Source organism: Nipponia nippon, unplaced genomic scaffold (assembly GCF_047370975.1).
Source record: "Nipponia nippon isolate SJK-2023a ecotype South Korea unplaced genomic scaffold, ASM4737097v1 scaffold_7, whole genome shotgun sequence".
NCBI lineage: Eukaryota > Metazoa > Chordata > Aves > Pelecaniformes > Threskiornithidae > Nipponia > Nipponia nippon.
The window spans coordinates 42,284,079-42,303,743 of NW_028262391.1; the positions used below are offsets into that span (position 1 = coordinate 42,284,079).

General features: G+C 43.5%; 1 protein-coding gene across 4 annotated transcripts in view; it reads left to right on the forward strand.

Moving 5' to 3' along the window:
- The first annotated feature begins 407 nt into the window (after positions 1-407).
- The window catches only part of LRP3 (LDL receptor related protein 3), a 28,562-nt gene continuing 9,304 nt past the window's right edge, over positions 408-19,665 (forward strand). The window contains exons 1-3 of one of the 4 annotated variants that reach the window (XM_087739262.1): positions 408-1,035; positions 6,203-6,250; positions 12,052-12,190. In XM_087739262.1, coding sequence (XP_087595388.1) covers positions 969-1,035; positions 6,203-6,250; positions 12,052-12,190 — 254 coding nt within the window. In that variant the 5' untranslated portion in view covers positions 408-968. Of the gene's footprint in view, positions 1,036-6,202; positions 6,251-12,051; positions 12,191-17,235; positions 17,382-19,665 lie in introns of those variants that run through there. The other 3 variants (XM_087739263.1, XM_087739265.1, XM_087739264.1) reach the window with 3 other exon arrangements.

A 19,665-nucleotide genomic window follows, 5' to 3' on the forward strand; every position in this document is an offset into this window, starting at 1 on the left:
GGGTCCCGTCCCTTCGGCCGAGGGGCCTGCAGGGCGCTCTGGAGGGAGCGGAGAGCTCCGGGGACAGCCGAGTTTCTCGGGGGGGTTCTTCTCCCTGCGCACGTTACCCATGACATCTGGTTTAAAGCCTTCAACGCGTCCGCTTTCGGGAGCCGCGGAGGCGGCGGCTCCAGCAGCCGCCTTCCCGAGCCCCCGCCGCCGCGCAGGGGCCCGCAGCACAGCTGCAGAGCCAACTCCGTCACGAGAGGACGCACCGGCCCGGCCGGGCCGCGGGGGCTCCCCCAGCCCGGCTGCGGCGGCCGGGGGGCAGCTCCGCCCGCCGCGGGGCCGCTTCCCCCGGCAGGGGGGGCCGGCGGGCCGCGGCGGCGCTGGGCGCGGCCTCCCGCCATGGGGCCGCGGGCTCCCCGCAGCCCGCCCGGCGGAGGGGCAGCCCCCGCGGGGCGCTGCGCTGCCGCCCGGCGCCGGGCCCGGGGCGCGCCATGGCGGCGGCGGGGGCCGGGGCGGGAGCGGGGCGCCCCGTGCCTGACAGGAAGCCCGGCGGCCCGGCGCTGCGCGGGCGGGCTCGGCCCTCGCCTCGCCTTCCCTTCCGCTCCGGGCCGCGCTCCGCCCGCGCCGGCTGGCGGCGGCCCCTCAGGTGTGCGCGGCGCGGAGCGGGGCGGCGCTCCCCTCGCCCTCCGGCCCGGCCGCCGCGGCTGCACGGCGGGCCTGTCACGTGGGGCGGCGGCGGCGGAGCGGCGGCGCTGGCGCTGCGGTCTGTCCTCTTCCACCTGCCCCGGAGCCGGGAGCGCGGGCCGGCCATGGGGCTGCGGCGGCGGCGGCAGGCGCCCGCGCCACTCCCGGCCCCCCGGCCTGCGGGGGCACCGCGGGCCGGCCGCGCCGCCGGCTGCCGCGGCTCGGCGTAGAGGCGAGGCGGGCGCGGAGCTGCCGTGGTTCCCCCCGCGCTGAAGGGCAGGCGGCGGCGACCCGCCATGGAGAAGGCAGCGGCCGCGGAGCTCCGGCAGGGCGCGCTGGTGCCGCTCACCGCCATCTGCCTGGGTGAGTGCGGGGCCGGCCGCTCCCCGAGCGGCGGGGCATGTCCGGGCGGGGCGGGCGGGGGGCGCGGGCACCTGCGGCGGGGCGGCCGGGCCCCCTCCTCCGCGAGGGGAAGTTACCGGGGCGGGAGCGGGACGGGACGGGACGGGACGGGACGGGGCGAGGACACGCCAGCCGGGTCGGCGGATCCCCCCCTCGCCTCTCCGCTTTCTAACGGGGCGGCGCGGCCGCGGGTCCCGCAGGGCGCCGGCCCGGCTCGCCGTGCCCGGCCGCTCTCCGGCGGCGGGGAGGCCGAGCGGAGTTCTGCCCGGTCCCTGCTGAAACCAGCCTTTTGCCCTTGGCTTTGAAACCTTTGCGGTAACCCCGCATAGCGCTTAAAAAAAAAAAAAAAAAAAAAAAAAAGTTTAGATGGTGTCGGTGCCTTCTCCAGACTTTCACTCTGCGAGGCGCGATGCGGGCAGCGGCTCCCGCGGCCGCTACGAAACTGCCCGCGGTGCCGCCTCGCCGGCCCGGCGCTCGGTCGCCTCTCCCGCCTGCCTGTCACTTCCCTGAGTGGCAGGGTGGAGAAACATCCCCCCCCCTCCCGCTTCCCTGCCATGTTCTGCTCTCCTCCCTCCCTTCTGCTTGAAGCGACTGCTCTCCGCTCTGCTTCGCAGCAGGTGTTAAGTTATGGCAACGTGATGAAGCGTATTACTGGTTTCCAGTCTGTCAGTCCTCTCTGTCAGGAAAGATGCTTTTTGCTAGGGAGAAGCGTTGACGCCTGTGACTAGAACAAGCGAGCGAAAGGCCCCGCGTATTTAACAGGGGCACGTAGAAATTGGGAGTTATTAAAGCTGACTGCTCCGTTCCTGCGCGCTGCCGGAAGATTCTGATGGAGCAGCGCTGTCGGAAGCGCTGCGCGCAGCCTCGCCGTGCTGGGGCTGCTCTGACCTGTCCTGACACTTATCTGCTAAACTCTTGAATGTGCTAAAACCACAGCTGTTTGCTACTAATGTGGATTAGAGTTCATTTTTAATAATCCCAAGTAGCAGTTAGCATTCGGTACATAAATGATCAGAATCTGTGGCCAGACTGCTCATTCTATTTTTGTAAAAGCGTTTTTTTAACATCAGTGCTTGCCTAGAAAAATGTAGGAAGTTGAAGTTTAAAAGCTGCTCTGGTTACTTCAAATGTATCTATTTTAATTAGCGGAAGTGCAATGTAAAAAGCTATCTAAACTACAAAACAGTCTGAACATCCGTTCTAGCTAGTACAACTTTTTTTTGCAGAGACTTAAAGGGATGTCAGAGATGTGCACAGCACGAGGATAACGTCTGCTGCGTTGTTTATTGAAAGTTAGAGAAAGATACAAGTTTTCCCCCATATCTCTGAATTTCTTGGGTTTTTTTCATGGCCTGATCAGACCTTTGTTAAAGCTGTTGTTATTTCACAGAAATAGCACGGTTATTATTAAAATGACTAATAAGATAATAAAAGACTATGTAAACTCTAGAGTTCAAGCGACAACACTTCTTGTATTTAGCTGTGGGTAATGCCAGGTTGACGGTTTAGTAGATTTCTGCTTTCTATGACTTCTAGAATTTCACCGTCTGGCTCTTCTTTTCAGCTGGAATGAATTCCTATTCTTTGCACAGCTGGCAGTAGTGGAAGTTGAGACACATGAGAGGTGGGAAGCCTGTAAGATACTCTGCTTCAGGGAACCCATGAGAATATAATGCTGCTGCTTTAACTTTCTTTGTATTTTACTTCCTGCTTGTCTGTCCTTTCCTTTCGTCATTATTTTTGGTTCCTGCTTCTTGCCAGTCTTTTCTTTTACTTTTTGCTTTCCTGTAGGCTGTATGTGGTGTTTGGTGTCTGTATCAATGCACTGCCACTGAGCGTTGCTGTACGTGACCCCACCTGTAAACTGCTGCTCCAAAGACTGGAACTGGGTTTGTTGCAAGTGTTCTTTCATGAGGCCATTTTGTTTTTCATTCTTGAGAAATTCTGGAGGACATAGAAAGTTATCGAATAGGAAGTAATTAAAACAGCGAAGCCGATGTCTCTCCTTCTGGCTGTGGGAAAAGCCTGGTAGCTGTCATTTGGTTTGGAGGTGCCAAGATGCAAATTTCCCTTTTGATCCAAATAACCGCTTTCCCAGCTGAAAACCTCACCCTGACAATTATTTAGCAATCCAAATGAATGGCACAGTAAGTTTCCTACGTGGAGTTCAAGCCAACTGAACTGCTTCTGTTTTTTCTAGTTTTCCCTTAACTCTGCCCAACAGTTAAGAAAAACAGCATCTAGAAAACTTTCTAATATACCCCTCGTCTCTCACCTGTTTTTATTTTGACGAGATTTTCTTTTGACAAGAGACAAGAAAACCAGCAGGGAATGGCTGTTCTTTCTTTTGGGCCTCTGACAGTTTTGAGAGCCGAGTGCTTCAGAAAATGCTGATCTACAGCGCTCTTGTGGTTTGGTTTGAGTGAGACGGAGAGCGGGGAAAACAGATACTGGAAACTGTAAGCATATTCAGTCGCTGGGGAAAGTACCTGATGTGAAACTTAGACTTTATTTTAAAGAACTGTTCTTGACTGCTGACTTCATAGTGTGAAAGAGTTCGAAAACGAGAGCAAACAACAGCAGCCAGTAGACGTTTTGCATTTGCAGAGGTAAAAGAGCATTTTTGGGGGTTGTCTTTCTTAGATATCTGCCAGGCCCAGTGTGCAAAGCTGCCTGTAACTGTCCTTCTGGTAGCAAACTAGGGCTGTCTGTAGCAGTCCTGAGAAGACAGTGATGTGGCTCTGACTTGGCTAATTCCGCTCTATCACGCCCCTTGTCTTCATGCTACTTATTTCCATTTAAAGGGGATAGGGGCCCCTCATCAGCCGTGCGAGGGAACCTCTGCTTGGGAGCTTGTGTTCTGTTATGGCCATCGGGAAGACTCGGATAGGAAACATGAAAAAAAGATTGTAGAATGGTAGTACAGACATAGACGTTTCCATACAATGCATCTTCAAACACTCCTTTCAGTTGTGGTGATAATAGTTATGCAGAGTATATTAATGTACTTTCTTTGGAGAAAAAAAAAAAATTTTAATTTTAATGAAATTAAATTTGTGACTTAATCACTGGTTAATTTCTTCTCAGTCTTTATGACTGTATTACTATGGTTACAGGAATAGCGGTGCCTTAATACTGTGTGAGAAAATGTTGTGTCGCCATTATTGCTGTGATCCGAGGTTTGTCACAAACGGACGTGCTGCTCTGTCACAGTGCAAGAGTTAACAGAGCCGAGCCGTTTCCTGGTACAGGATGGTAGTGTTGCTCCTAGGTGCGCTTGCTGACCTATCCGAGCAAGCTAGCACTGCGAAACAAAGGAAATAATTCCATGGCATGGTGTTATTATCATGTAACAGATGTTGCTGTACATTAATTATGTAATAAAATCAGTGCTGTTAAGGTCCTTTGAACATCGTGTTAATGCTTATTGACACAAATCTGCAGCTCAGGCCTGTTTCTTCTCAAGCCACAGCATAGGTACGCTGCCATTTAGAGTTGCCCTCCTTCCCTTGCGCGTTACTAAAAGCTTAATCCTGCAACTGCTTAGAAGGAGCGAGAAGTCGCTGCCCTTGCCCTTGTGGTAGTACCCTGGAGTCCTCTGCGATGGATGATGCCAGGAGCGGCCATTCTCTCTGGCTTGTAGGGCCTGGCCGCAGCCCGAGGTCTGTAGCAGTCTGTGCGCCTGGCAAAATTGCTGTCTGCGTGTAGCCCTTGGAGCTCTGGCGTCAGGAAGGAGAAAGTCTTGAATTGTGGCCATCCAGACATAAGTCAGGGAAGGACTGCTGTAGGCACCTGGGCTGCTGCGATTTGGCGATAGCTCAGATCCACCACTGACTGAAAACCGTGACTGGGCTTGAACTGGCAAGCTAAGGGATCGTTTTTAGCTTTTCTGTTTCCACCCCTTTAGTGGTGGGTACTTTTTTCCTCTTGTGCTGGTTTAAGTTATACCAGAAGGTGGTCGGGGCAAGGGTCATTGTTTTGTGATGTGTTTGGACGGTGTTAAAGACAATGGGGGCCCGCGCTTGTACACGCTACTCTGAGACATAAATAGTGTTAATTGTCAGCAGCTTCCCAAGTGACTGTTGGGAACAGGGACGGTTTCTCTTCCTCTCTTCTCCTATTGTTCATTTTTTAATGATGTTTTTTACTAAATGCTTGCCAACAGATCGACTATAAAAAGATTTAGGACTTAACACATGCAAAATAAAGCCAAAGTGAGTGCTTGGGCTGGGATGTTGTAAATTGGGTTTTGGTAACCTTTTAAAACTTTCTAATTCTATTAAACATTTGTCATTTTATTAATAGGCTGTCTTTGTAGATTATAGAATACTGCTAAAATGAGAGCGGGTAGTGAAATACGCTCTAATTGTTAGAGAAGTGCCTTAGAGAACGTATGGGGAAACTAATATGGGACTACGTGTTAACGCTGACCTCTGGAGCAACAATGACGCAGGAAAATTTTTTTTTTGGCAATAACTATTCTTACCGGATCACTCTAACGGTATATACTGTGAGAGGAGACTTCTGAGAAAGTGAACAATATTTGGAAACTAATTTGTAAGTCAGATGTGTGTTGCAAGCACCGCCTCATCCTGTTTTGATTTTACCAGCGGACCTTTTTGAAAACTTCACTGCCTTTGATTAGTCAAGGTAATCATATTAGCTTTAGCGGTTTATTTTCAAGGTGACATTTACTTGAGAGGAACAAACTTTGCTTTACGCAGAGGAGACATAATAAAAGGTAATAATCTCATTAGTTATTTTCCAGCATTTAAGCAGGTAAAGTGACTAGCTGTGATGATGAATGTTTTAGTGTAATTGTTCTTTTGACTTTCCCAATTAAAAAAAAATCCTGCAGAAGACAACCTAAAATAGATTGGCAGTTGTTTTTTTTGGTAGCATATTTGACAGATATTAAACAAACATTGCACGTTGACTTTTCTTATAGCTACAGTGAAGGATAATAGTTGATTACATGACTTGCCTGTGTAGATAAGCAAAGTTCTTGTTGGAAGATTGCAATGCATTTATATTAACACCCCAGGAAACATCTAGAAATGGTTAACTACTGACTGCCGCCCTGTGCCACTGGAACCTGTATCAACCTTATCTTTCTGTCTTTACACAGTGAATTTCTTCCTGACTGGGAAAATAGAAAGTGCTGTTACCTCATTAGGTAAGACATGCTTTTCTTATTTATTGTTCTTTTGAGTTGTTACTGTTTCTTCCCGATGTGAAGAGATCTTTTAACAAAACAGTATGACCTTTGTTTGAGAGCGAGTAACGACGACGTTTTAGGAAGTTTAGGACTTGTAAGTCTTCCTGGGGTTATAGGCTCCATTAGTGTCACTGTGCTAGGAAAAAATCGTAAGCTTGAGGCTAAGGTCATCGTACGTGCTGATATGTTCAGGGGAAAACTCTATGTTTAGAAAATATGCCTGGGAATATCAAGCCAGGGACAGTGGCCCATTCCCGGGGGAGCTAAAACAAGAATGTTAAAAATGTCTTATGAATGTCAAAGTCGAAATTCAACGAGAATCACAGCACTTAGTGTAATTTCCTTCTCTATAGCAGTACTGTGACTTACTGACATTACGGGAACATTGCAATCAGGGTCCTCTTAGTGATAAGGGCCCTCTTGTGCCTGTCAATCCACAGTCACGTTGGTAGGCATACTTTATGCCCAAAGAGGTTGCAACCTAAATTAAAACAGAAAAACCAAGTAAGGGAAACAGGAGGAAAGGAAATGGGAAAACGCAAAAATAATTCTAAAGCAGTGGGTTGATGAATGTAGGAGCTTGAGCGTTCAAGTCAACATGGGTATTGAGAGAAGGTTTAAATCAGGAAAAGGTAGTAATTTTATGGTTAGGTAACTTCCTTAAATTTAGCTTAGGGGAAGTGGGGATGAACCACATGGGGCATGTGTTGTTTGCGATGTAGTATTTCCATTCTTTCATTGGAAAAAATCCAGAATGTCATCTATGTCCTAGTCTGTTCTGCCTGGATGGTTCTTTGGCTTTTGATGGAGTTTGCTATCCATTGGCTGTATGGTATATGAGTTTACAAGTGTCACTTGAGTAATTATAGGAGTTTACAAAGTGTCACTTGAGTAATTATACAGTGGCTGGCCTAGACTGGTGATACTGTCTCAGCCTGAAGTATGTAATACTTCATCCAGTTGGCTTTGCTGCTTTCTAATGCTGTTCTTTTGCTAGAAACAAAAAGTTGTAACATTTGGCTTTTAATCTTTCAAGTATGCTGAAAACCTCAGAGTATTGTAGCCTTCATGTTTTCTTGTCTTGATATAGTTTTGAGTTACTTTGCCTCCTGACAGCATAACTGGAGCAGGGGAAAAAAATGATCATAAAAGGTTGTTGCAGCAGTGTGATCCATGTGTAGCTTCTCTTACCTGTGCGTTGGAGGATAACAGGTTAGGATAGCACGGTCGTAAGGCAGGTGACCCTGCCAGGAATCGTCTCGCAGGAGATGTTCCTTGGGAGCCCTGATAAAAGTTGGGAGGAATGCTTGCTGTCCTAAACATATCCTGACAAAGCAGCTTACTACAGAGTTGATCTCTATGATAAGGTATAGTGCGGTTTCTTTTCAGAAAGCAAGTAGTAGCAGAAATAATGAGTTTTGGAGAATGCAGGTTGAGCCGCCATCTCGGCTGCATTTGTACAATGACTTTAAGCCAGAAAAGCTGCTGCTGCTGACAGGGACCAGTCCTCCCCCGAGCCCCCTTTCCCCGGGCTTGCAGTGAGCCAGTTCAGCCTGTTGATCCAGCGGAGTGTGAGCTCGGATTTTGTCAGGTCAGCCAATTGAACCCTTGGGCTGTGCCTTTGCTGGTTCTGGTATTGGGGGCAGAAACAGCCTGCTGGAGACCGGATAAAGCAAAGGGGTGCCTTAAGTCCTTTTTTCTCCACAGGCATAAGGGAACTGCGTTAAGCAATGTGTGCAAGCCCTACTTGAGGGAGCATTTGAAGAACTCGGGGAGAGTTTCCTGCTGACCCTGACATAGCTACTGAGGAACTGTATATTGCCAAGCGTTCAGTTTTGAGAGAAGGTTCCTTGTGGCAGGTGCAAACCATCCTTTATCCCAGAGCAGATGGTTGGGATGTGTCCCTTGGGACTGGGGCAGACCCTGGGGTGTCATAGAAGGGTGTGAAACGGCAGGATTTATTTTCTGCTGGGATCATCTGAAAATTTTATTCCTGCACAGCTTAGTGCCCCCAGCGCTGTCCTCTGGTGGAGCTCGATGTATGTTCTGTTACAGTCGCTTTTGCAAAAACAGGAGTAATACTATTCATGTAAAGTTTTGGAAACTTTCTTGCAAGTATTTGTGGCATATTTAACTGGCAGGGGAGTCTACTGCTGTTTACAGTAGAAGAAATCCATTTGATTACTACAGAAAGAGCTTCATTGAGATTTATACCTGCTTGACAGAAACTCTCTGAACTCAAACCTCTTCAGGCATTTGTTTAAAGTTTTTTTTTTTTTTAATCTATAAAAGATTCATTATTGTCTGTCTTGAGAATTCATCTTTTTTTAAAAGCACAATCTCAGAAGATTTTTGGTGGGTCGGTTTGCCAGTCCAGGGACTGGTATTCTCTTATGTTTCTTCAGTAATCCTTAATGTGGAAAATGGAAGCCGTTTGGGGCTTTGGGTCTTCACTTTTCTTCTGGGTTTGTGCAGAAAGGCTGCAGAAAGAGAGTTATAGAATGCTTGTTGAAAAAATATTGTCACCGCTCTTCTTGTGTGTTGTTGCTGATGATAAGGCCTTCAGAATCCAGGACTGTACCTTTCTATTTAGAGACTTCCCCTTCCTTTAGATGTTTTGGCAATTTGAAAAGGCTTTTGTTTATTTTCCTTAAGGAATCACACTGTCATGCTGAAGCGCAACTTAATAACACAATACTTATGCAGGTATGTGATCCTGCGAACTTCTTGGCCAGGAGCTGAGGAGGGAAGTGGGGCCCCTTTATTGACACTGAAACGCCAACAGTACGAAATTGTGCCCTTGTGTGGTTTTTCTGTTTTGCTGTGAGCACTGGAGGCTTTGTTTAGTATGGGTTTGTCTTTCAAAATGTATGCAGGTGAAAGTACAGCTGCTGAAAGCAGCACTCAGGTAACTTCACCTTGTCTGCCACACGGCACTCAGCGCTCAAGGAGTAAAGAGGCAGATGACTGGTTGGGAAGGAGATCTGTTGATTTATTGTAAATACCATAGTAACGAGCTTTGGTGGGAACTGAAAGGCATCAGAAGCACAAGGCAATTAAGTAAGGTTTGGGTAAACACAATAGTAATTTTGGGGGGGTAGATGGGTGTCCCCCTTGAGTTTCCTCTGGTAGGTTTAGGGGACTGTGGACATATCCTTAAAATAGTGTAATTATGTTTTGGCATTATGAATTCAGATTAGTGGTCCATTCAAATCAGGAGCCTTTGTGAGAGCAAAGCAGTTGTCTTTTTTAATTTTGAGTAGGGCAAGTCTGAAATGGTGGTTGTGTGTCAGAGGGGTGAAGCCATGGGAAAGTCTTGAGCAACAATGACCATTGCCAGATGAACTGCCCAAAATGGCATATAGTGTCAGTGCAGCCCTTACCTTGCTTACATCCTTAGATTTTCCATTTTAACAGAAGAATTGTAGCTGTGAAAATCTTTTTCTTTTATCTGTTCTTCTTTCTATGTCCCGCGTTCATAGCAGATCTGCAGTGTTAATAAGAAAAAGCATTTCTCACTGAGAACCTGAACTGTCATGTTACATCAGATCCATTGCTTACAAATTAGGAAACTATACATTATTGCAAAAGAAAAAATACTAGTGATGTTACTTCAAAAAAAAGCTGGGATACTTGAAATAACTATTGCTCAGGATCTTTGTAAATACTTCCTAAAACTGAGAAACAAGCATGTGGGAGAATAAAAGCTCTGCTTAACCGCACTGATGAATGTGCGAGTGGAAGTGCTCGTGCGGAGTCACCAGCATGTCAATGGGACTTCTTCATAATGGCAACTAAAATAAGCTGTGTGTGATGATGATTCTGTTCTGTGTTCTAACGCATATACTATGAATAAGGGATATTAATCCAGAACAGTATTTGGTACAAGGGGAACAGAAATATTTGCAGAACTGTTGGTGGAAGCCTCTGGCTAGTGTTGTCTGGTGTGTTTCCTTTCTGCTTTGTGCATTCTGTTTCCTTCCCATTGAGAAGTTTTAGTAATCTGGCAGTTACGAAATGCAGTCTTCCCAGCTCCTTTTATGTGGTTGCTAGCTCTAGGTCCTCTTATGCTGCTGTGATACGTTGATGCAGTGACAAGTGTGTGGAGGAGCACATTTATAGACCCAAACAAACTGAGAACTAGAGTTGAAAAGTCCTGTGGATCTTACATTTGCTTTTATAATTCTGTAATTGCTTCTGCATCTCAATATTTTGCCAGCATCTAGCATGGGCCCTCTCTGGTTTTAGAAGTGTGATAACAAAAACGTTCTTGTCTTTCATAACTGCTTTACTGCAAAATATTTGTCTGGAAAATAGATGTTTTCATGTATTTATGTACTCTCTATGCTTTTGTGGCCTTTTAAACTAGTAGGAATTACATGCATACATTTCAGTGGAATGCCCTGCTTGGAGAGTAAAAATAATGGCTTTTTATATGTTTTGCCTCAGGTAAGTTACTCACTTCACGCTTTTTATATTCCTGTGGCTCTCACTTCAAAAGTGCTTACTGTGAACAAACAGAATAGCACTGGGCACAGATTTACTGGTGGGGGGATACTGCGGCCTGGCCCCAGCCCCAGCCAGGAGCTCTGCAGGCAGCCCTGCCACCTGCCTTGATTGCAGCCAGGCAGCTTTGCCAGCACTTCTTCACCTCATCCCGCCAGTGCAGCTAAATCTGATCCCGACTGTGAATTGAAAATGATGCATTTATGTGGCTGAATTTCAAGTAATACTGTAAATCTGTGATTTATAACGCAGTATATTTGGATGTGTATGCGTATGAGGAAATTTGAGGCATAGGCAACCTTATTTTTCCTTGCCACCTTTTTAAGCTACGAGAAAGTAAGCTTCTGTCAAAAACTGGAATATTCAGCTGCAGTCCACAAGTCATGCTCCAGATAGTCATTTGTTTTCAAAAATATTTTAAAAACTATTTTTGGAGAATGTTCAGAATAGCTATTGGATTACACAGAATTTCCCTTCTTGCAGTCTGCTGAGAGTTCATTTTCCCATCAGAACAGCTTTCCCACTTGTCCTTGGAACATTTCACTTTCATTTTTTGAATTGCTTAATTACAAATTATAAGTATTTCATGTAGCCTTAATTGGCCTGCTGCTTTCCATAGGAAGATCTGAAACTGCTTTGAAAATATTGAGCTTTATTTAGCCCTGTTTGCTCCTTTCCCTGTCTGGAAAATTTCTCCTATCTATGGGAGTTCAGACGGAATTTAGAGTACTTAGTAATGTTCAATGAAAACATTTGACATCGGAGTCCAGTTTACTTTTTTATTGGGGATTTTTTTTTAACCATTACAAATTCTGCAGGTCTGTTGTATGGTTAGGAGAATAAACAATGTGTCCAGGAACATGTTACAACAAAATGAGCTTCTAGATGCTTTGCACTGAATATGGATCTTCTTCAGTTGCTGGGTGCTGTACCCAGGCTTTGGGAAGCTGGTAAGAAGGATGTCTGTATTATATCCTCCTGGCAGATCCATGCAGTAATATTGATTGTAGCCTTTGGTAGACTCATACAAGGTTATTGATTGATCCTGCATTGAAATGCAGGTTATGCTTATCTACACTTAGAGTGGGTGTCTTAATTAAAATCCAGGGCAGGGAAGAAAGCAGTAAGAGGATAAAACTGTTGACTCTCATTTGTCTGAAATCCCCAGAAAGTGATGAAAGCTCTTGTAGCTAATGTGAGTTGTTGATTAGGCAAAGCATTAACAATAATATTTTTTCCCCCCTTATTAACAGCTGCTTGCAGTGGAAAACTGGAAGAGCACACAGAGAGACGGGGAGTCATCTATAGTCCTTCTTGGCCATTGAACTACCCTCCAGCTGTAAACTGCAGCTGGTACATTAAAGGAGATCGTGGAGACATGATAACAATTAGGTATGGTTTGATACTCTGTGGAGATAAAGGATTGCTTTGCTGAAATGAAACAAAATGCGAGTTCTTATCTGATATACCAGTATGGGGCTGTTTGTCAGAGCTACTGAATGGTTGAAGGAAGCTGAAGTTGATTACACTGGAGCATGATTGCAGGTTGAGTACCTCTCTCATTTTAGAAATGTTCCACTGTGTCTTGTTTCTGTAGGCTACTTCTGACATCCATTATTATATACACAAGTCACTTGTAGTCTTTTAATATATTTATCTTCACAATACCTGTGTGAGATTGCATCCACCTCTGATAGATGGGGAGGTGGGAAACACTGATATATTTACTCACATTAAATAGTCCCCCTTTTCTTCATTGCTTATAAATAGGAATAGGTGAAGGCTATAAAACCTGGAACAGCCTCAGTGGGATATGTAAAATTCTTAGAGCAAAAATGGCTTTTTCTGTAATGTCTTGAAATGGTGCTATGTTTAATTGACAGTTGAAGATAATCATTGCTTATTGTTACTTGTTAACCAAAAGACACATGCTTTTCTGCTTAATACTTACTTCCAACAGAATTAAATAATAGTTAGCATTTGTGGCACAATTTCTGCTCGTTCTGTAAAAATACTATTCAGAAAAGACTAGAACATATTACAAATGGTTTGTTAAGGATGCTTAGGCTATAATATCAGCATACTGTGAATGTGCTTAATTTCTCTGGGCTAATCGTAGTATCCTTCTCAAACCAAGAATTTCTTATTTAAAAAATGAAAAAAAAACAAACCTAGGAAAGGGTTTTTTGTTTGGTTTTTAGTGCTGTTGTATTTGACACCATCTGCTCATTCTTTGCTCAGCTGCTTAAAAGGCCTGCAAACCTCTTCAACTGCAGATGCTCAGCAATTAAAAACAAATCTGCCACAGATGGAATAATAGGAGGGCTCCACCATCCGTAGTTCAAAATAGGAGCTACTCATCAAAAGTAAGGAAGTAGATACCTGCCAGCATTTGAGATCCATAAATAGAAACACGCTTTTAAACCCCATTAAATTGTATTGGACTTGGGGAATTTGTTTCAAAGCAGAGATTGTTGGAAACTCTGAGGAAGCATACAAATGAGACACAGGACTTGGCTCTGGAGAATAGCACTGCAATATATGCTATGAAAACGTCTCAGAGCTCCCAGTTAGAATTAGGATTCTCTTCTGCACGTATGAGTGCAACAGAGGCTAAAGAAATAAAGGAAAGTAAGATGAGGAAACTGGTAATAATGTGTGTATACAGTTTAGATGTGTGCATAGCAATATGATTTGAAAAATTTCTTCTTAATGGGTTTGTTTGTCACTGCTGCATCCTGCCCTCCTATGCGCATGCAAACAATGGGAGCTATGTGTTTACGTCCTAGGGAGTAGTGTTGCGGTGTTACATTTCTGACTATAAATGTACTTGGAATGACTCACTCCAGTGTATGAAATGCGAAATGTTACAGCATCAGAGGATTTCTTTAGAAGGTTGTAGCCCTCGTAATGCCAAGGATATAAAAGAAGCAGCTGACTTGCCTAGGTTAGCATGGCATAGGCAAACTGGGAAAGAGGGTTCAAATACAAACATTTTTTCCTCTTAACAGTTGGGTATGCTTCTTGTCCTAACAGTGTGCTGATAAGGGCATAAAAGAGTAGCTTTTTTAATTTTCCTAGGAAAACCAAACACAGTTCTTGTGATAACATCTGGATTTTGAAAGGTTTAAAAAAAACCCACCTCGTTTGTGTTATGTTACACTGAATGCATTTCCTTTGATCTTGAATTCTCATTGACAGTAAGACAGAAATGTTATATAAGCATCACATTTGAGATAGAGCAGGAGTCATTAAGAGATAAAATTGCAATTGAAAGTAGTTTTGGTTTCTAAAACATTTGCAGTCGGTAGTTGTTTTTTATAAACCTATTATTCAGCAGCTTTCAATAGAACAGTGCCCAGATCTACATGTGGATGTAAGATGCTGGCTCCTGTGGGCATGTCCTTTAGAAGCTTTGTCTTAATACCTACCTTTTATGTGTCTGTAATGGTTTTCTTCATATCCTCACATTTCCATGCTTACTGTTTTGCTTTATAGTTTACTTTTTAGAAATCCTTGGGGGAGACTTCACAAGAACAGGAAATATATGTTCTTTGTGCTTATACCTCTCTGTTAATTATGCACATTTCGATACTTTCTTCCAAGTTTGTGTGTCTGATGAAATGGTGCTGTTGAGACCTGGGAACAAGCGTGTAGCTACTGTTTTCCAGGACTATGTTGTGTCACTATAGACTCAGGTAATCAGTCTGTTAGTTGTTGTTTTGGAAACTACTTGATTTTTCCTCCCATGTTCTGTATTTTTATGCCTGTTTTCGCAGAGGACTACATAAAAATCCTGTAAGATCAGATAAAGATGCCATATGCAGTAACTGCCTTTGTACCATCCTTTACAGGCTTTATATGTGTATGTTTCCTCATATCTGAGAAAAAGATCAAAATCGTTTTTGTTTAGCAGTTGCTGTTACCTGATGGTTGTAATTAGCCTGATGTGGTAAGAGTATAAATGAATTGCATTTTATCATAGGAATTTATGGGACTGAGAGTAAAATGTTCTCTGTGTTCAGAATTCAAGATAGGAGTGTTGAAAAGTGATCTACTTAGTGATCCACTCAAGCTGTCTCTTATTAATTGAGGCAGGATCACCTTCATTGGCTTTCACTTCAGTGATTCACGTCATTGGCTTTGAAAAAAATGTCAGAGATACCATCTGAGTTTCAATTTCTGAGTAAAACTGAGGCCTGTTCATGTAAAGGCTTGCTGGTCTGTAACTGTATGAAGAATTAAAGGGACTGCTTCATAGTCTATTTACCAAACTCTCAGTGTTCCAGAACTTGACATTAATTAGAAAAAAACTCATAAATACCCTTTTATTTCATTCAGTTGCATGTGCTCAGCTTTTGAAAACACAGCCCCTGTGTCTCTTGCCTAAGGTTACACAGTTAGCCGGTGCTTGGGAGCTGGGAATAGACTAGAGCTTTCCTGACTTCTAGGTCCTTGTGCTTCAGTGGTTAAGCAGAAGTTTTTAATGAGCCAATTAAGTCATCAGTTGTTCACAGTCTGCACTTGCTGTGAGAGGTTGGCAAATAGAAGTAACTTTTCTTGCTTAATTGGCTGGTCTGTTTTATTTTGGGACTGTGCTCTACTGATCTACCCATACTATTTATTCTCCTATTTTTTAATGAGTTTAGAGGGCCAAATCGGACATTTAAAAAAATTATTTATTTACTAATTACTTTCATTCAGATTTTACATCTGCTGGGCCTCCAACAGTTTAGCCTTTTTTTGTTTGTGTTCCTGAGCATCCCATGTTTGTCCTTTTCCAGTTATTAAGAATGCTTTTTTTTTTTTTGCTTTAATCTGTAGCTGCTCGTGCTTAAATTACTAAGAGGGTTGTAGGGAATTCCCTACGTTATTTATAAAAGTACTTTTTTTTTTTCCTAGCTGCTACTGCTCTTTTCAGTGCAGATGGCAAAAAGCTGAGCTCTGCTAAGCATTGGTTTTGCAGGTAGCACACATTTCTCATATTTTCAGAGTGTAAATGACTATTTATGATAGGCTGGTTTAATGAAGTTCTTTCCAGCAATATAAAAATACTTGACAGTTAATAGAAAAATATCATTGTAGGCTACTGTTGCTTCACTTGAGTAATTTTACAGGCAAGATGTGATATATATGGCCGATCCTGTAATTTTCTGTAAGCTGCTGGAGTCCTGCTCACTATTGGAGGTAACCTTTTTTCAGTATCATACCACTGAAAGAAAAATCAGATTATTTCACGTATTTCTGCAGAATTCTGTAAAAACAGATTTAGTGCTGTTTTTTTTAATTCACATTGAGTTGTTCTGATCCTCAAAGTTTGAATGCTTCCAGTGTTTAATAGCCTATTAAACTCCTGTACTTTTGTATACAATTAGGTTTTGTTTTTTTTTAAAGGAATTAGCTGTGGAAGAGATGTTCCAAAAGCGAGATAACTGGAGTTAGTGCTTTTGAATAGCATCTTTCAGAAGAAGGAAAACCTGCAAAATTTGGTCAGATAATTTTGATCTTTTACACCAATCTCCTCCTCTATTCCTGTGTTGGGTTGGAGATCCACAGGTAGCAGTGAGAAGAGCTTAAGGGCCAAAGCATTTTAAAGGATGTTCTGTGTCTTAGTGATGGATGTTGCCCTTTGTTAATATTGCAGTTCTAAGTACTCGAAACACCAGCATTTGACTCCTGCAGTATTGTGCCTGAGTGCTCCTCTTCTCCCTGCCCTCTGACCTTGGGCTGTGCGCTCTGGTCGCGGAGAGGAAAAAAGCCTGGAGGAAAGCCGGGCTCTCCTTCCCTTTGCTGTCGAGCACTGAGATGGCAGAACAGAGGAGTGCTGCCCTGTAAGTGAAGCTTGTGGGTGAAGGGGGATGTTTGCATCCCAAGGAGCAGCTGCAGCACAGTAGGAAAGGCTGTATTTGAGAGGTGCAAAGGCTGGAGTTTAGTGCAGCCGTGCGCTGCAGCTTGCGTGGTAGGATGGACCTCTGGGTCCATGTCCCGCTCTTTCAGATGCATCGGAGGAGTTTGCTGGAGTGGATTAGTGGCCGAACGGGCCAGCAGCCTCTCTACCTTCTCCCACTTTTCCTCCCAAACCTTGTGCTTCCCTGCCCAAGATGTTTAAAAATGCTGCAGTACTGACTGGTGCTGCGTGAGGTATGGATGACGTTGTCCATTAGTACGCTCTGTTTCAGTATGACTGTTTCTTGTTTTAATCATGGAAAATGACGTGGGTTTTGGATGCGAAGGGCCTGAGACCTCCCTCAAGAACTGTAACTACAGACTTCATTCAGTACTTTTCCAAAGACTGTAAGATGTTTCTACAGTCCTACAAGCAGCAGGAGCACAAGACTTTGTCCCTTATTTCCACTGTATACCCTCAATCATTCAACCATTGGGCTAATCCTTTTGACAGAAAAATTTGCATTCCAATTTAAGAAAGTTGAACTGAATAAGTAAATGTCCCTGCGCTCTATTTTGTGGGTAGCAGGATTAAATTATTCTTCAGAAGACTGTAACAACAGCAGCGCTAGATCTAATTACGGACGATGAAAGAAATGAAGTAGCAGAGGTTGAATGCACTATTCAGGACTCTCAGGTAAAATAAATCAGTGGGCTCTTTAATGTCAGATTAGTGTGGCAGAAACTTCTGACACAAAACCTTGTTGTTCCTCATGTGTTACAAAGCGAAAACCAACTGTATCTATTTATACATGCACACATGTGTATTCACATTTTTTCGTGTTTTGTGTGGTGAGGTTTGATGGCTCATTCAAATATATCGTGCTTTTCGTCTTAAGTAAAATCAACATCAATTTAAATGGGGCAAAATTTGCCTCCAGTGGAGACAATAGAACTTAAAAGGATGCTGGAGGGGAGTGACAATGCCTTAGCCAAAGCAAAATTTGTTCAAAATATGTCTGTTGATTGGTTTGCATGAGGTAGAACATAATTGCTTTGACTTTGCTTTTGCCCTTAGAAGAAGAAATTTTATAACTGCTATGGTATCTATTATATATTTTCAGGGAAATTGTGTTTATTCAATGGTGTTTGAAACTCCTAGGCACCTGTGATTAAGATGGTCACTGTTTTTTAAAAGTTCATTCTTGTGAATATTCTGTATTGCCCTTTTTTGAATACCAAGGCATTTGTTTCAGTAGCTCGTGCATCCCTGAGAGGCAGGGTGTTTTTAGGGAGGCTGTTAAAGATGATACTTCCTTGCAAGTCTGTTCTGTTTCATCACCCTTGTACTCAGTTGGTTTTGTGGCTAAAGCTTGGATTTCTTAGTGGAGAAGTGTGGGATTCTGCTCTGGATCTATTTCAGATCCACAACTGATACTCAGGAAAATCAGTTATCGTCTGTATGCCTGTGCTTCTGCTTTGGAAGGTGGGACTACAGTTTCTTCCTCTTCCACACTCCTTATAATAAACCAAAAAAAGCCCTTTATTAGCAATGTCCAGTACTACATTCTTAAGGTGCAAGTAGAAGACATTGTTAATTATACACAAATGCAGGCTCTCCAGAGGTATTGCTATCATCTGCAAAAGAGTTGGTAAACAAGGCATGTGCATGTAGCTGATTTTTCTGTTTGTTGGAATCTTAAAAGTATTATATATTTTCTTTATTTTTTCTTTTTTTTTTCTTTTTTTTTTTTTTTTCCTAGAAAGAAATGCTGGTGCAGCCAGCTTATTATATAGGCAAATTCTCCCCTGGGTGTGTGCAGTCTGTGTTGTGTAGCAACACTATGGGTGAATTATTTACCTGATAGACAAAAATAGCTCTTTTCAGCAGAGTGGGGAAAATGAGCGGCTGTGGGACTTGGCTGGAGTGCTGGGAACTGGGTAGGATAGGAGAACAAACTGTTTAGCTCTTTAAGGTTGGTCCTGGTACTTCTACAATAACTACAGAAGTAAGAGATCAAAAGATTTAGTAAATGATCTTGTTTGTATCGCACAAGCAGAAGTTTTCTAGTCATTGCCCCCACCCCTTCCCAGTTCTGAGTTTCCATTTCTTGATTTAGAGACTGTTCCGTTTTCTTAAAAAATTTTGTTGTTGGGCAGATAGGTATTTCTAATATTTATCAAAAAAATCTTTATGACAAGAAAACCCTACAAACAGTCCTCCAAGTAGATGATAGAAACCCTTGTTGATGTCTGGTACCAAAATGAGTTAAAGAGAGCAAAACCAGTGTGGTAGCTCAGTAATGCTGTCTTACATCTCTTGCAACAGACTTGATGGGGGTGCCCATAGTTTCACTGATGCTTTGTATAATTCCTTTTCATGCTGTAGTGCCTGTTCATACACTTTCTTGGTCATTAAAAAGTTTTTTGCAGAACACCTGGGACAGATACTCTTTAGTTTACCTTTGCGTGGCTGAATACTTAAATATTTTCATTCTGACTGCACAGTTGTCTAAAACTTCCTTGCAAAATATGCTGGTTTCAGACGCTTGATGAGATCGCTTATAGCAGAGAATTAGGTGCTGTGGGAATATTTCTTCCCAGCAGGGAAGACACGTAGAGCGTGGTAGGAGAAAAAGAGTTAGAAAAGGTGAAGGACACATTTCTGGGTGGATTGTCCTTGCCTGCACATATGTTGTTGGACATCTCTTAGTTTCCATTTTAACTTAACACTTTCAGTGCTCTCTTACTTCTCATTCTCTTGCTGATAATTTTTTTTGAGACTTATTAAGCCAGTATGTTTGGCAGCACCTAAAGGTGTGTGTAGGCAGGGTCTCCTGCTTAAATTAATTGGCTGGTTTATGTAGTTGCTGCTCTTTCCCTTTCACCTTCAAACAGCAAGATCTGGCAGGCATTGACAGTCTTTTGTAAATACACAGTGATATTGGAAAATTATCTTTCAGTTTATCTTTTTCAAATAA